Source organism: Thamnophis elegans, chromosome 1 (genome assembly GCF_009769535.1).
Source record: "Thamnophis elegans isolate rThaEle1 chromosome 1, rThaEle1.pri, whole genome shotgun sequence".
Lineage (NCBI taxonomy): Eukaryota > Metazoa > Chordata > Lepidosauria > Squamata > Colubridae > Thamnophis > Thamnophis elegans.
Genome location: NC_045541.1, coordinates 109,286,631 through 109,302,901, shown reverse-complemented (window position 1 = coordinate 109,302,901; position 16,271 = coordinate 109,286,631). Strand labels below are relative to the sequence as shown.

At 37.0% G+C, this 16,271-nt stretch overlaps 1 protein-coding gene across 1 annotated transcript in view; it reads left to right on the top strand.

Annotated features, from left to right (window-relative positions):
* LRP4 (LDL receptor related protein 4) overlaps nt 1-12,606 on the top strand; it is a 109,140-nt gene extending 96,534 nt beyond the window's left edge. Inside the window, 15 exon segments of the mRNA XM_032238864.1 lie at nt 2-188; nt 870-889; nt 891-1,174; nt 1,324-1,542; nt 1,952-2,086; nt 2,264-2,372; nt 3,395-3,427; nt 3,429-3,540; nt 4,848-4,961; nt 5,604-5,639; nt 5,642-5,726; nt 6,118-6,185; nt 6,738-6,825; nt 7,671-7,812; nt 10,601-12,606. Coding sequence (XP_032094755.1) covers nt 2-188; nt 870-889; nt 891-1,174; nt 1,324-1,542; nt 1,952-2,086; nt 2,264-2,372; nt 3,395-3,427; nt 3,429-3,540; nt 4,848-4,961; nt 5,604-5,639; nt 5,642-5,726; nt 6,118-6,185; nt 6,738-6,825; nt 7,671-7,812; nt 10,601-10,933 — 1,965 coding nt within the window. The 3' untranslated portion in view covers nt 10,934-12,606.
* Nucleotides 12,607-16,271: the final 3,665 nt, after the last annotated feature.

Sequence of the window (16,271 nt, the reverse complement as noted above, 5' to 3'; positions counted from 1 at the left end):
AACCCTGCTCTCCCCAGTGCAGCACCCTTATGGCCTAACTTTATTAGATACTTTCATCTATTGGACTGATTGGCAAACAAGAAGCATTCACCGAGCTGATAAGAACACTGGTGCTAATGTCATCTTGGTGAGAACAAATCTTCCTGGATTAATGGATATCCAGGGCATTGACAGAGGGAGACCTCTTGGTAAGTTTTCCTATTTTCTTTGCTAGACTTCCTGAATTTTCATGGGCATGCTTTAATTCTTGAAAATACTCATGTACAGTATTTTTCGGACTATAAGACGCACCAAGATTTTGAAGAGGTAAGTAAGAAAAAAAAATATGTTGTCCTCCCTGGCCCACAGGAGCATTTTGCAGGCTTCAACAGGGCTGGGTAAAGGGCAAAAATGCCACCCGTTTTTTGCGAAAAATGGGCAGAAATGGGCATTTTTGCCTTCCTCCAGCCTTGCTGAAGCCTGCAGAGTGCTTCTGGAGGCTGGGGGAAGGCAAAAATCCCTCAGTTTTTCACCCGTTTTTTGCAAAAAAAGGGCTTTGGGAGGCCCAAAATGGCTGTATTCGGTGTATAAGACACACCAACATTTCCACACTCTTTTAGGGGGAGGAAAGGTGCGTCTATACTCTGAAAAATATGATATTTTTTTGTAAAAAGCAACCAGAATGTTTATTTGGTCTCCAGACATTTCCTGTAGATTTTACTCCATTGTTTATTCTTATTGTTCAAGCACAATTCCTTAGGCCTTGTTAGCCTGAGAGTTATGAAATCAAAAGCTCAATTATATCTGGAGGGCATTAGCCTGAGGAAAGCTATACTGAATTAATATTAGCCTTTTTGATGGTAATCTCAGATCTGATCCATTCTCCTAAGGTACTAACAAATGTGGCGTGCAAAAATGGAGGTTGCTCCGATCTCTGCCTCCCAAACCCGGAAGGCTTCTCATGTGCCTGCCCTACTGGGATTCAACTGAAGATCGATGAAAGATCTTGCGATCCTTCTCCTGAAACCTACCTGCTCTTCTCTAGCCGGGGCTCCATCAGGAGAATCTCACTAGATACTAGTGATCACATTGATGTTTATGTCCCTGTCCCAGAGCTGAACAATGTTATCTCCTTGGACTATGACAGTGTAGATGGCAAGGTTTACTACACAGATGTCATATTAGATGTAATTAGGTAGGTATCTTCCAAATTCCTCATTCTATGTTAATTAGCTACATAATCATATCTTTTTTCCCCAAACTGTTCTTTGTCAAAGGAATCTGCCCTATGGAAAAATATTGAGATAGAATGTTCTTCTTATTCTCTATGATATCTTTTTCCAGGCGAGCAGATCTAGATGGCAGTAATATGGAAACTATTATTGGCCAAGGACTAAAGAGAACAGATGGTTTGTCTGTGGACTGGGTAGCTCGAAATCTATATTGGACAGACACTGGCCGCAACACAATTGAAGTTGCAAGACTAGATGGAAGCTGCAGGAAAGTGCTGATAAATAACAGTCTGGATGAACCACGGGCCATTGCTGTTTTTCCTAGAAAAGGGTAAGTGGTTGAAAGGTCAGCATTAGCAAAAATATTTACTTAAATAATTTATTGCATTAGGGACAAATATTCTCTTCTTTTAGTACATCAGCTGAAAAGCTAAGTGTAGAGTAACTTTCCCAACCTGGTGCCTTCAAGATATTTAGGGCTACTATTCTCACTAGTTATGTTATCAGGAGGGAGCTGCTATGTTATCACGAGTTATGTTATGTTATCAGGAGGGAGCTGTTCCACTTGGAAGATACCAGGTTGAGGAAGGGATAGAATGAGTAGAAGAGAAAAAGGAAGAGGATTGGCTAAAGTAGAGGTCTGCCTTCCAACATAAGGCAAATGGATTTCTTTGGTAGACAGACCATCTTTTAGAGCTGACTGACATGTAACTTTTTGCATTTGATTCGTTTTCTTCTAGGTACCTTTTCTGGACTGACTGGGGACATATTGCTAAAATTGAACGAGCAAACCTGGATGGTTCTGAACGAAAGATATTGATCAATACTGATTTAGGCTGGCCCAATGGACTGACTTTGGATTATGACATCAGAAGGTCAGTATAACTTTGCACTTTGAAATTATTGACTGGAGAACTGTTGTGGTTTTAAAAAAAAAACTTTACTTTTTTTTAAAGGCAAGTCCCCGGGCTGCCTTAGAATCAGAAATTGTAACCGAAAGAAAGTTTCAGAAGTGGATATTAGTTTAACTTCCATTCTTTCTCTCCTTCTAGAATTTATTGGGTAGATGCTCATCTAGACCGCATTGAAAGTGCTGATCTTAATGGGAAATTACGCCAAGTGTTGATCAGTCAAGTGTCACATCCCTTTGCCTTGACACAGGTACAAAGGAAGGTGGGGTGGTGAATGCTGAAATGAAACTTAACTTCTAAGCTAATTGTTTACTTTGTGCACAGTGGACAAAGTTTATACAGATCTCCTTTTTCTTTCTGTGGTATATCAGCCTGTTAAATGATGCTATAATCATTTAAAGAGAGGTAATGTAGTACAGTCCAGCTAATGTGCAGAAGGATGAAAGCAAGTTTCTTTATTGCAGAAGAATCAAGGAATAATATTGATTCCTTAGATGTATTTAAGGCTTTTGATTCTCTGGAAATCCAATTTTTAAAACAAATATTAATGAAATTTAAATTTGGGACCAGTTTTTGTAAGATGATTAAACATATTGATGGCTTAACAAGAGTTCAGATTAGAACAAACATATATTATTCAAATCCTATTACGATTTTAAGAGATACCAAGCAGGATTGTCCTTTATCACTTTTATTATTTAAGCTAGCCCTAGAAGCATTGGCAATAGCAATCAGATGCAATAATCAGATTTGTGGGATGCAAATGGAAGATATTTGGGGATGATTCAAATTTGAACAGATTTCAGGATTATTGATTAATTTTTGTAAATCACATCTGATTTTTCATATCTTCCAAAACTTCAAAATGAAATGTCCATAGTTTTAGGGGATTCCGTAGTATATGAATCTTTATAATATTTAGGTATGCATATTACTAACATATTAACAAAATATTTACAAAAAGTATATACCAACATAGAAGAAATTAACTTAATGAAAAATTGCACTTTAAAACATTTCAGTGCCTCCCAATGATAATTTATTTATGTTATTTAATTATTTATAAAAAAAAATTAAACTACCCATCTCCCTTAAAGGACTCTGGATGGTGTACAATAAAATATTATCAACATAAAAACTACATAAAATTTAAAAAGAGACAAGCAATGTTAAAAATCAATTGAACAAGTTTTCAGTTTACACGATCCCATTTTATTCCTCTCTGCTTATTACATAGTATTTTAATCTTGTGTTTGCCTGTTTTCTGAGCAGCAGGATAGATGGCTGTATTGGACAGACTGGCAAAACAAAATCAATTCAGCGTGTGGACAAATACTCTGGTCGTAATAAGGAGACTGTGTTAGCCAATGTGGAAGGACTTATGGATATTATCGTGATTTCTCCTCAAAGGCAAACAGGTATATGCAATCACCTGGGTTTCTTCATTAATTCATTGCATCAGATTAAGAAGTGATGTATTCTCTAAACCAGTCTTTTGCAATCCGGATGATTGGATTAGAACTCTCATCAACTGATCTGGCATGGTCCTGAGAGGTGGCTGAAGAATTTAGGGGCTGTCATAATCAAAATACAGAGAATCTCTTTTTAGTTTTCCCTCTTGACAAACAATTCTGAATTGTCTACGTTGCCTTTGTATGGATTTAGGTGCAGAAAGTAGTTGAAAGCATATCATTATGGAAAGCTATTTGGATTTAGAATCATACTTGTGAAATTATCTGCATTCCTTTCAGACACAACAGCTGGGGATAGTGGCTTCACCATACAAAGTATAGGAATTGACCTGCCTTTCAGCTGTGGCCGATAACTACTATTAGCCCACATTGATTAAACAAAACTCAGGCAGGTATAAATAATGAATTAGGCAAGAAGTATGTAAGAAAACCTACACCTCCTTTGTTACTTATGTCCCAACTCACTCAAGGAACAACATATCAGAGGTTGAAAAGTACAGGATTTTGATCCAAAGCATTAAGGAAGTGGTAGCTGGATGGCACCAAGTAATTACACCCGACTGCCACTTCTGGTATGCTTTATGAAACTTTTCTGAGTATGGTCATCTACTGTGTGAGCCCAGAAAAGCAAAGCTTGCTGAAGAGTAACCTCAGGTACACACATACATGTGTGATTGGCAAAACAAATAAAAACCTACTCCTCGTTCTGAATCCTGGTATTATTGCTGCTATGTTCCATACTAGCAAATTGCTCTTATTCATTTCAGTAGGATTTAGAGTAAACGGCTGCATTTGAAAAGGAGGCCACAAGCTTGCCAGTTATACCTCTTCTTCAGCATCCTGGCCTCTGCTAAAAGGACTCCAGGTAGAGGTTTAAAAAAAAAAACACCTATCCTTGGAGCTTGAAGAGAGACATTCGTATATTTTTAGGCAGCCAATAAATTAGAGGCCCCATACACTTTGTATATTGTCACGACAAGCGTTTGACTTTTTTAAAGTTTAAAATGTCTGTGTGGTTTTTGCTCTAAAGTGTTTATTCCTCTGGGTCTTGGAGAAAGCATGGTATTTCAGATTCTGTGATGTACTGTAGGTAACTTTGGTCAGGAGAATATTCATCTAAGATATTGGCACTTTGGTCAGAGGAGATACTTCTCACTATACCCTAATATATATTTGGGTAAGGGAACATAACGTTCTATGCTGGGGAGGAGAATATTATATCTTTTGTGAAACGTCTGGTCTGTATCTTCTAGGCACAAACATTTGTGGAGTGAATAATGGAGGCTGTACCCATCTCTGCTTTGCCAGGGCTTCTGACTTTGTTTGTGCATGTCCCGATGAACCAGATGGACGGCCTTGTTTTAATGGTAGGTTGTTTGTATACTACACCTCCCAGCATGAATCATAGCCCATGTTTTCTCTTATTAAAAGCTGCTTGAGAAAAATGGGTTCATTTCCTTAAATAAACTACAGCTATAAAAGTACCTCTTTGGTAAAGCATTCAAATGCCTAGGGACAAGAGAGTACTATTTGTCTTTTTTTTTTCACTGTTTCATTTAAAAATGTTAAATATTTTTTCCTTGAGAAGATTGTTCTATCTTTCAGATGTCCGCTATATACTGTGCCTTCCTTCTTCAATTCTTTAATCTTAGAATACAATTCAGAACAGTTTGTTATATTTCACTAGCAATTTGTGTGTAGTGTTTTCAAACATTTTCCTACACATAATATCAGATGTAATTTAGGAATCATTCATTAGTAGATAAAATAAGACCTTTCTGATATATGTTTTCCATTGCATTTACACAAGTTCTAGATGCCTGTCAAACTAGAAGTGCTTATTTCTCATTTTTGTTCTCACAGTACAACACTACATATTGCATTACAAGAAGAAGGTTATATGCTTCTGCTATATCTTGAATAATGAAAAAGTTTATATTTCCATAAATAAAAAGGCCAGGCTTCATGGTCTCCTTTGTCTCAGGTTATTTTCCTTTTCTTCTGTCTAGTTCCTAGCATGGGGCCTCCAAATCCTGAGACAACTCATATAGCAAAAGGAGCCAGACTTCTACTGACAGATTTAAAACTCCAACAACCAAGCCCCATATTTCTGTGGAAACAATAGAAGGAAAGTGAGTGGTTCTGCTTTATTGAAAGGATTGAAGGGAAAATGTGGGGTCCAATCTCTTTTTAAATAGGCTCCTCTCTATCTATTTTTAAAAACTGCCATATTTTTGACATCATCAGTTGTATACCACTTTATCAGATGATAAGGGATCATAGCTAATCCATTAATTCCAACCATTCAGATATAACATGCATTCTTCCCCCTTATAGTGACAGTTCATTGTGTTATATTAAACAAAGGTTTTTCTAATAATAACAGCAGCAATAACTTTGGGCTATAAAGGTTCTTCTTTTTACCTAGTTTTCTGCTTTATCTTAGTTCAATTTAACACAGTTTCTAATAGGAAGATGGCTTCATCTGAAACTCAATATCTACCTTTTCTTGCTGTTATATAGCTGCTCTGACAAGAAAGTTGGTCAAGGTTTGTGCAACCGAGCAAATGAAGCAATATTGGCAACTGCAGGTGAGTTTTTCATGTTTGTCTTCACTTCATCTCAGGGATTCAAGAACAGTAGAAATGATCAACTATTGCTATAATTAAGTTGGAGCCATTTGAATGAAGGTTTCTAGGTTGACAAAAAAGTAACGTGTTTAGTTCGCTATCTTGCACATCAGCTGTTTTATTTTGCAACTTTTTTTATTTTTCTCAATGAATCTTAGTGGGAACTAAGATGCTAATACTGAATGAAACCACAGCAGATCACCTAGTGATTTCAGATACATATATTAATCCAGTTCTGTTCATCATAATCTAATAGGTAATAAAATGTAAATAAATACTTAACAATCTAGGACGGGGGTGTCCATCTGGCAGCCCATGGGCAGGATGCGTCATGTGCAGGCCACACCCATCCTGGCCCCACAAAGGAAAAAACCTCACAATATGTCGCAATACATCATGTGAAACAATCGAGTTTGACACCCATGATTTAGGACACACAGGTTTTTACTACCACGAATATATAGTTGTAAAATGACAGCATCACCCTTAATCTGACTGTTTATCTTCTTTCAGGAGAAGGGCTACATGTCAGTTACATCACTGGAGGTCTTCTCAGTATACTGAGTATTCTGCTGCTGATTGGTGCTGTGATTATATACAGGTAATTCTATATCTTCCTTCAATCTTTCTGAATTAATGTATCAGAATACTTTTAAGCACATGCCAGGATTTCTTTGAACTCAGTACTGTAAATCATAAGAAAATTTATCATTTTACCTTGCAAAACTAATAGATGAGACAGTGTAGTATTCTTACAGGATAACTGGAGTTTAGAAGCAAAATAATGCTAGACAATAAAGGTCAGGTGCTTGTTTATTTACATAACTTAATTTGTAAGAAAACCTTTCTTTTCATATACAGTACTTCTGTAAAATTCAAGATAGGTAGGATAAGTGGTAACGGAGTTTCACATTCAAAGGATTGGACTTCTTTTATTTATGTATGGTGTATCTATGTATGCTGCCTGATAATTGTAAGTAGGCATATAATGGAATATTAAACTTGCTTTGGCTTAAATCTTTCATTTTTAAATAGATACTTTCCTTGTTTGTGAATGGTATTGTTTATTACTTTGCCAGGATGAAACAAAATACACTTTGTCTCTTTAAACAGATGTACCAATGAGTATACAATTAACATTCAGTTAATATGTACATCAATGGTACATATGATGAAGTATACATTACTTTGCCATGAATTTCACTAGGTTTTTTTGGTGTAGGGATGAGGTTTGTCTGTAGAACTTTGCAAGAGCAAATGTTTTTAAGGAAATGCATTGAGACGCAGAGTGGCCTTGGACTAGTCACACATTTCTCACTCTGAACTGTCTACTGCATTGTTGATATGGAAATAAAAGGAAGGGCGACCTCCATGGTAGCAGTAAATGTATAGATCAGAATCTATTAAATAGAAAAATGTTTTCTCTTTATCATATTGTTCCTGCAGGCATAAGAAATCCAAATTCACAGATCCTAATCTAAGTAATCTGACCTACAGTAATCCCTCTTATCGGACATCTACCCAAGAAGTGAAGATTGAAACAGTTCCCAAGCCAGCCATATATAATCAGCTCTGCTTTAAGAAGGAGGTAAAGAGCTCTTTTCAGAACTTGATATTAATCTGCTGTGGCATTAAAAACAAAATTGCAGCAGCGTAATTTATTTGTATTATGGGAATCTTTAGCTGCCTTAGACAGTCAGAAAATTGGAATGTCTTGTTTTAGTTATATTAATTATAGTCTTTGCTGCTTTAATCTTAGGATCTTCTAATGTGTATCTTCTACTTTGAGTTGGTCCAGCTGATCTGATCTGGAATTCTTACTGCGCTGTGTCTATTGGTGTTTTGCTACCTATTAATATTATGGTTGAAGGAAATCAATAATAGTTTTAAGAATTTAGCCATTTCTTTTGGTGCTGAAGTCTCCTCTGTTTCTTCCTCAGCATCTTTCTCACCCCTCTGATAGCCTTTCACCATTCCTCTTTTGACCATCCACAGCCTCATATCAGGTATCATAGCTGAGTTTGTGCAACTTCCACCTTCTTTATTTCTGTTACGTTAAGTAGCCTAATGCTCTCTGATGTAACTTCTGCTTGGCTAACTTTCTGCTTTGTGTTGCTGAACTACTGTTGTTGTTTCTGCCCTTAGAAAGAAGTACTGGGAAAAAAATATATAATTGCCCTTGTTAAGTCATTTTATACTGCCTCGATTTTGTTTTTACATTTGCATCTAGCATGTAATCAAAAAGTGATCAGCCAAAAGAGGCCTTTTGAAAAAGGTGAAGCATGGTTTAGAGGAAAACTACTTTACCTTGAATAGTTCTTTCCTTTCCTATGCATCTTGCTTGATTTGGCATATTACCTTGTGCCGTTTGTTTTTATACTAAAATTAATTATGGATTGCTTGGTGTAGTACTTCTCATTTTCAATAAAGATTTTCCCTTGGAAGTTTTTAATATTGCATAAATCAGATATTGGCAATATTTCTATTTTTTACTATACTTTCTCTACGGAAGATTAGACGCAATTTTCAGAACTGTGGACAGGGAGGGGTCTCCATAAGATATATGTAACAGCAAACTTCTGTACTTGTTATTTTGGTATTGATTCCTCGTTTAATAATTGCTTATATTAATAGTATTTTGCTATGTCATTGTTTCTAGTAGTTCCTCATTTGTAGTTTCTTCTGATTTTTCAATTTCAAGATTTTTGCTTGTACTTTTTACTATTGCCCCTCAATATATTTATTGCTTCTTTTACTAACGCTTAAGTAAACTGAATTTGCAAAGACATTTCTCAGAGATTGGTAGGCTAGATAGTATTTCATACCTGCAGAATTTTAGAAATTTTAGAAATTTACACCAATGCATTACTATTTGATATTGAGTTCCAGAATGCTCAAAAACTTTTTTGCCTTCCCTAAATCATTCTCAAATGTGTGCCTTTTTCAAATTTCTTAATTAAGAATATTTGCATAACTTTGTAACATTTTGCTTTTGTGAGTTGTTTCATTCTTTGCTTCCTTATCATTTACATTCTAAGAGTCAAAGGAAAGTTTTTCTATCTCTAGTTAATCTTAGAGTGTGTGTTTGTTTGCATTTAATCCAGGTGTGTCCAAGTTTTTGACTTGCCTGGGCTGCATTTGGGTGAAGAGCAATTGTCGTGGACAGCTATAAAATATATAATACAGTTTACATATATAAATAACAAGCTTCCTCTATTTTAAAATAATGTTTATTATATATTGTGGGCCTGCATTATTAACTGTCCAAGGATGCATTTGGCCCATAGCAATAGCAATAGCAATAGCAGTAGACTTATATACCGCTTCATAGGCCTTTCAGGCCTCTCTAAGCGGTTTACAGAGAGTCAGCATATTGCCCCCAACAATCTGGGTCCTCATTTTACCCACCTCGGAAGGATGGAAGGCTGAGTCAACCCTGAGCCGGTGAGATTTGAACCGCTGAACTGCTGATCTAGCAGTAGCCTGCAGTGCTGCATTTAACCACTGCGCCACCTTGGCTCTGGGCTACAGGTTGGACATACTGATTTAACTTATCTCACCTAAGTGATTCTAGGTATGGTTTACAGGATTAAAATTCATTCTCTCTCCCCCTCTTCCCCCCGCATCTCTCTCTCTCTCTCACACACACACACACACGCACGCACACACACACACACACACACACACACACTCTACCCAAGGAACCTTGACTCCACTCATCACCACCACCACCAAAGCACATCCAGTCTATCCCAGATGTCTGTGGGAACAGTCAAGTCTTGCAGAAAGCTAACAGTTTCCAAATCTCTGGGAGGTGTGGATGCTGTTCCCCAAGACATGTGCTGCTACTGAAAATGTACTGAAAAGGCACAACTTGGTCCAACAAGTTTACATTGTTTAATGGAAGGGATCCAGAACAGGTCCTCTCTACTAGTTCTGGTGGGGTGAGCAGAAACAATGGGGCAAAGGGAATCCTGCAGATACTTGGTCCTATGTTACAGTGGGCTTTATAAGTGATGACTTTGAATTGCACCTGAGAGCCTACTACCAATATTGTTTAGAATCCCATCTTTAGATCAACTTGTCCCCTATAGGTTGTTTTGTTTGTAGCACACTGTTAAACCTGAATTAATTCAAATTGGTCTTCAATGTTTGAAACTATATTTCTTGACTCCACTAGTCTTCATATTTGGAGGGCGCCAAACTGAGAATGTCTGATTTAGATGGGACTAAGATGATTTGTTGGGAAGATTATCTGCCCCTTAAGTTGGAGGATATAGTCCATTGTTTCTTTATTCACATGACAGGAATTAGTCTTTCAAAAGTACTCTGCTTTTTATACTTGATGTACATGTCTTGGTATTATTTGTTTGCAGACTGGTCCTGATCATAGTTACACCAAGGACAAGATCAAGATTGTTGAAGGAATATGCCTGTTATCCAATGATGAATCTGAATGGGATGATCTTAAACAGATAAGAAGCTCTCGTGGATGTATTCTCCGCGACCATGTATGCATGAAGACTGACACAGTCTCTATCCAAGCCAGCTCTGGCTCACTGGGTGACACTGAAACTGAGCAATTGTTGAAAGAGGAGCAGTCAGAATGCAGCAGCATCACTGCAGCCACTACTCCTGAATGCCATGGCTCCCTTCCAGACACAGGCTGGAAGCACCAGCGCAAGCCCTCAACAGAAAGTGAAGTCTAAAGAATATGCAGAGACTTGTCCTTCCTAGTGTCATCCTTCACATTGATGAAATAGGATCCTGCCTTCTATTCAACAAAAAAAGTTTCGAGTCCAGAGACTTCCTTTGCAGAAGCTCTTGAGCTGGACTGTGCCTTTGAGGCAGATGGAACATAGCTAAGGGACCCTTTTCACTCACTGCTAGGTCATGTTTATTTATACGTCCTTTCATCCTAGAAGCTGTGGTGTTGAATCTAGTAGCAGTTTCTTTTTCACTTGAATCTGACACAGCTTTCATCTGGGCTTGTGCATAAGCTGGTCGAAGATTTCAAATCTTCAGTGGCCAGTTTCATGAACTTAGGCATAATTCATACCTGTTACCTTTTCTCAGAGGGTATTGGCACTAACTGGATTTTGCACTGTACTCCTTCTGTTTTAAGAGGAAAGGGTTAGGGCCAATTGAACTGCCTGAAGTGAACAAGGGAATACAAGAACAGGTCACTTTCACAGGTTCTGTACAGGGAGAGCAAATACATCTGAAACTTAATTGCAAGGGACAATAAAATATCACCACCATTTTTACAAGCTGGGGAATCACTACTGCGTCTAATGTAGGATGTGAGGAATTTAAGAGGTAAAATCTTAGTCTGTTGCTGGCAACAGTCATTGGTCCTGTGACATCCATAATAATACCCTTTTTAAAATATAGATAGAACTTACAAATGTTTCCTGGGTAGGCTGTTATTCCCATTTTCACTGGGCTTCCATTTAGTTTTGACCTGCAAGGTAAATTCTGGTGCAACGTTATTTAATCATTCTTATTACCTGGTTCACAGGGCCAACTGCTGAAAAACTGTGCTGCTGAAATATGTGTGGAACACAAAAGCAGTGTATTAGATTTAAGTATCTGGAACAAATTGGTGTAGCAAAAATCCAGTTCCAATTTTCTGTTGAAAAATAGGGGTCTTCTTCTAACTTATTTTTTTGCCAGTCTTTTCTCTTTAGAAATCCTGGAAGGAATAATTTAGCTGCACCTTTTTTCTCATATGAGTTGAGCAGATAAAATGTGGTGTCAAAAAGTGGGTGTGTGCAATTGAAAAATAATATATGTGGATAGGAAATAATGCACAGTTAAGATGACAGATGGCACACTACAAATAATTTGCTTACATAAAAATCCTTCCCTTTTAACTACATTAAAATGATGCTATTACTCATTCTATGCTATAACAAAAAGTCAAAAGCTGAGAAAATGCCATTTCACAATATGCACAGTGACTTATACAACAAAGAATAGTGTTTTGCACATTGTCCAAACTTTATTTGACAACACAGAAGTTCTATGGAAGTCCTATCTAGAACTATTAACCATATGAGGTATTCTCTGGGAAAATGTGATTGTTGCATTCTAGTCCTGCAGCTGCTCCCCCATGGTTAGTGAAAGATGCATGGACAATGGTTGTGTCCCTGTGACTTCAGTCTTGATGAAGAGAACAAATTATTCTATGCCTAAACTAGTCGTCCATCTACTTTCTACTTTGTGTATTGTTCAAGGAAAAAGGCAGGAAAAATTCAAATGGATTCATGGACCACTGCAAAATTATTTTTTACTTCTGTTCAAAATCATCATGTTGTAACTTTATTACATCATTTCTTCCACTGAAAGAAATATAGCTTTCTTTTCTTTTCCAAACATATATTGTTATCAGCAAGTTGACTTAACAATTTCCACACTCGAGCATTGGATAAACCATCCAGAATAATCATATATGCAGAAAAATGTTTCCTGATTATGCTCAAAGGGATCCTTTCAGTACAGAGCTTGGTCATAGCAGCTATATAATGGCCGCAAGGATGGCTGCTGTTGTGTATGCGTTCAGCTGTTTTTAGTATATCCTTCCATTTTATTTGGCAGTTCTAAGCAGCAAGATCACATGAGAATTTATGAAATCCAATATTTTTGGGGGGCATGAAACTAGGGAAAGTTGTTTAATTGAACTGTCTTTTCAGTTTCCAGGCTCTTATCTGTTCAGATTTGACTGTTTATTGACCATTTCTTTAGTGTATGATAAATTAGTCTTTAAACTCTAATGATAGAGTTTCATAGATGGACATGCATTGTCTATTTTATGGTATATTTCCATAACTGACTGTTCCTATGCTGATATTTAATAAGTGCCATATTCTCTGTACCTTCATCTCTTTGAATTCTGACCATCATAGGGGGCAGAAGGAGAAACATAGCCCTACCTAAAACATTATTTTCCATAAGTATCTAAGACTATTCTCTTCAGAAAGAGAGCTTACTAAAAGTCAGATAAGTTAAAAATTACTTAAATTTTATGAGCACCTGAACCCTTGACTATGGGATTAAATAGCTAGCAGCACTTAAATATGGGTTATTGTGTAGAACAGTTAACATTGCTTCTATTTTTGTATTACAAACTTTCTGAAAAAGAAAGTTGACTGATTTACGTAATCTGGTCAAAGGTCTCAATGTATTAAACTGTACTTTCCAGATTTATCACTCTAGAGGTAGACCTTGCTTAATGACTGCCCAGTTTAGCAACTATTTGAAGTTACAATGGCAAAGTCAGATTTTAGAAAAAATAACTTTATGATCAATTCTTATGTCTACAACTGTTGCAGCATCTCCACACTACCATGATCACCATTTGAGCGCTTCACAACCAGGCATTTACAGCCATCACACCATCCCATGGTCACATGATCACTATTTGCACGTTTCACAAACGGCTTCCAATAAGCAGTCAGTAAAGATGTAAGGTCACAAATTGCAATTGGTAGTAATCACTTCCCATGGGGATAAGTCTGTTCCCTTAATGACCACAAGGCTTAGCACTTGCCACTTCCAATTGTGGTTACTAAGCAAGGACTACCTGTATCTGCTATACATCAGTTCAATCTGGATTTGAAAGTCTGTTTTGTGGCATAATAGGTATACATTGGAGTATAATAATAAGTACATCTTCCTTGTGCAGTTCTTTTTTGAAAACAAAGTGTATTATGGTTATATTCTAATTTCATAAAGTAAATCAAGATATGAAACTTCTTCCAGGCCAACTGGCATTTTAGTGATACACAAAAAAAATGCAATCTAAAGAAGAGTGATAGGTCAGAAAGAGCTTTAATTTGATCTCATTTAATTGACCTGTGGTTAATATTAGTACCAAACTTTGTATCTAATAATGTAATTCTGTGACAGAAATATTAATTTCACATATTTCTGATAGCCAGCTAAGAGTCTATTTTCACTTTTCAAATTTTCCCCCACCCTTTCTTGCAGAAATCTAGCTCAGAAATGTTCTTGAATTATCTTACATATATGGCACATTTGAGATCTTCCTACAGATTTTCAATTGTATTAAAGAGTGGGGATTGTGAAGACTACAGGTGTCAAACTCGCTGCGTCACGTTGCCGTCATGTGACATTTTGCAATGTTTTTCCCATTCATGGAGCTGTGGTGGGTGTAGCCTGCGTGTAACACCCTTGGGAAGACCATTCCAAAATCTTTTATAAAGATGTTAGAAAGTACTAATAGGGAATCAAACTTTTGCAATCTGCCGTATATTGGTAGTACTCATTTAGTGATTGCTTCAAAGAGCAACTGTTCAGTTATGTGATGAAAATTTGTGATCAATGCCTGTATTTACAACCTTTGCAGCATCTTCTCTCCCACTCTATCACATTTGACATTACAGTCATTCAGCATGGTACCATATTGTTGTTTGCCTGACCCATTTTTTTTCATTTTGCCCCCTCATAGGGCAGAGATATAACTTCTTAGCTCTTCCTGAGCTGCTTTTGTCCAAGTCCCTAAAAAGTACTAACCACAATTTAACAAGCTCAGAACGTGACTTTAATTAGTTGATTAGAACCTTCCAGCCAGCTGGTAGCTGCTGCTTGAAAATGACAAGATCTTAATTAATTTCTCGCTAAAGCCTTTTGTTTGGCTCTAAGAGGATTCTGGCTCTCAGGAGAAGGAAGTCCCAAAGGTGCTTTTTTTCTCCAAGAGGCAACTGGACTTTCGTGTTTTTCTTTGAAGACATTTTGCTTCTCGTCCAAGAAGCGTCTGCATTTCTAGCTGAAATCCTATTGCCTCTTGAAAAAAGTATCTCTGAGACAGCCAAGACCTGGATGATTGAGAATCTCCATAGATGGAAGCAAGGTAAGCAGCTGGCTAATGCACTGCTTTCAATGTGTGTTCCCCAGCGTGTACCTGCCTATTCTCTAGTAATCTCCTTTTTTCAATGAGTGGAAATAAAATAATTCTCTTCTTGCTAATTATCCCAGCATTGGGGTGAGCATTCCAGAGGAATGGGAGGAAAGGAATACCAAATTTGCCCTATTTCCCAGCTTTCTTGTGAATCAAGTTCCAGAAACAACCTCTGGTTTGGGCTCACTCATTTGGGTAATAAATAATTAAATTTATATGCTGCCCAACTCCCAGTGACACTGGGTGGTTTACAACTGTACATTTAAAAATGCAGAATAGCCCAACCTATACAAAAGTAGCACAACAGAATAACTTCAATGACAAAGAGAATAAACTGAGAAGGGAACAGAAATTTAAAAACCGTCATCAGTCATCCTCTCCAAAGGCTAATATAACTAAGCAAGTATTTAAGGCTCTTCAAAACACCACAAGATGGCAGTTGTTTAAATCTCAGGGGGAACTTCATTCCAGAGGCCAGGTGATGCTGTAGAGAAGGTCACACTTCCAAGCACCAATAGATGACATTGTTTAACTGATAAGACCCAGAGCACACCAATCATGCCAGATCAAACCAGTCAGACAGATACGACAGAAGATATATTCATATTTTTCTAATGCTGTAAAGCAAAGTAAAGCTGAAATAAAAGCCCAAGCAGTCACAGCTGCGTGATTTTTCACATAGGGATCACTTCTGTTACTGGTCTTAATTGTGGTTACTTAAATTAAATCTCTTTGTACATTGTTTTCTAACAAAAAATAATAATTGAAACATACTGAATTACAACTCTCTCATACTCTCATAGCATCAGATTCAATGCATCTGTAAAACACTGAGGAAGTATATCTATTCCTTTGTTGTTTGCAGGAATACATTTACAAATATAAATGAAAATTAGGAGGTTCATGTTATATCCCCATTGTCAGATAAACTGTGATGAAAAATAGGTGCTGCACTTTCAAAAGACAGCTGGCAAGGTGCTTAAGTCCTGTACTTTCATATTCCTCTGTAAAGGATTCTCTTGTCCACATTTGTCTTACTTTTTGGATTTTGGTTATGGATTGAAATATGGAAGAAAATAATTTTAAGCCCATAGGAACTGATTTTTGTAAAATCTTCACTTAGC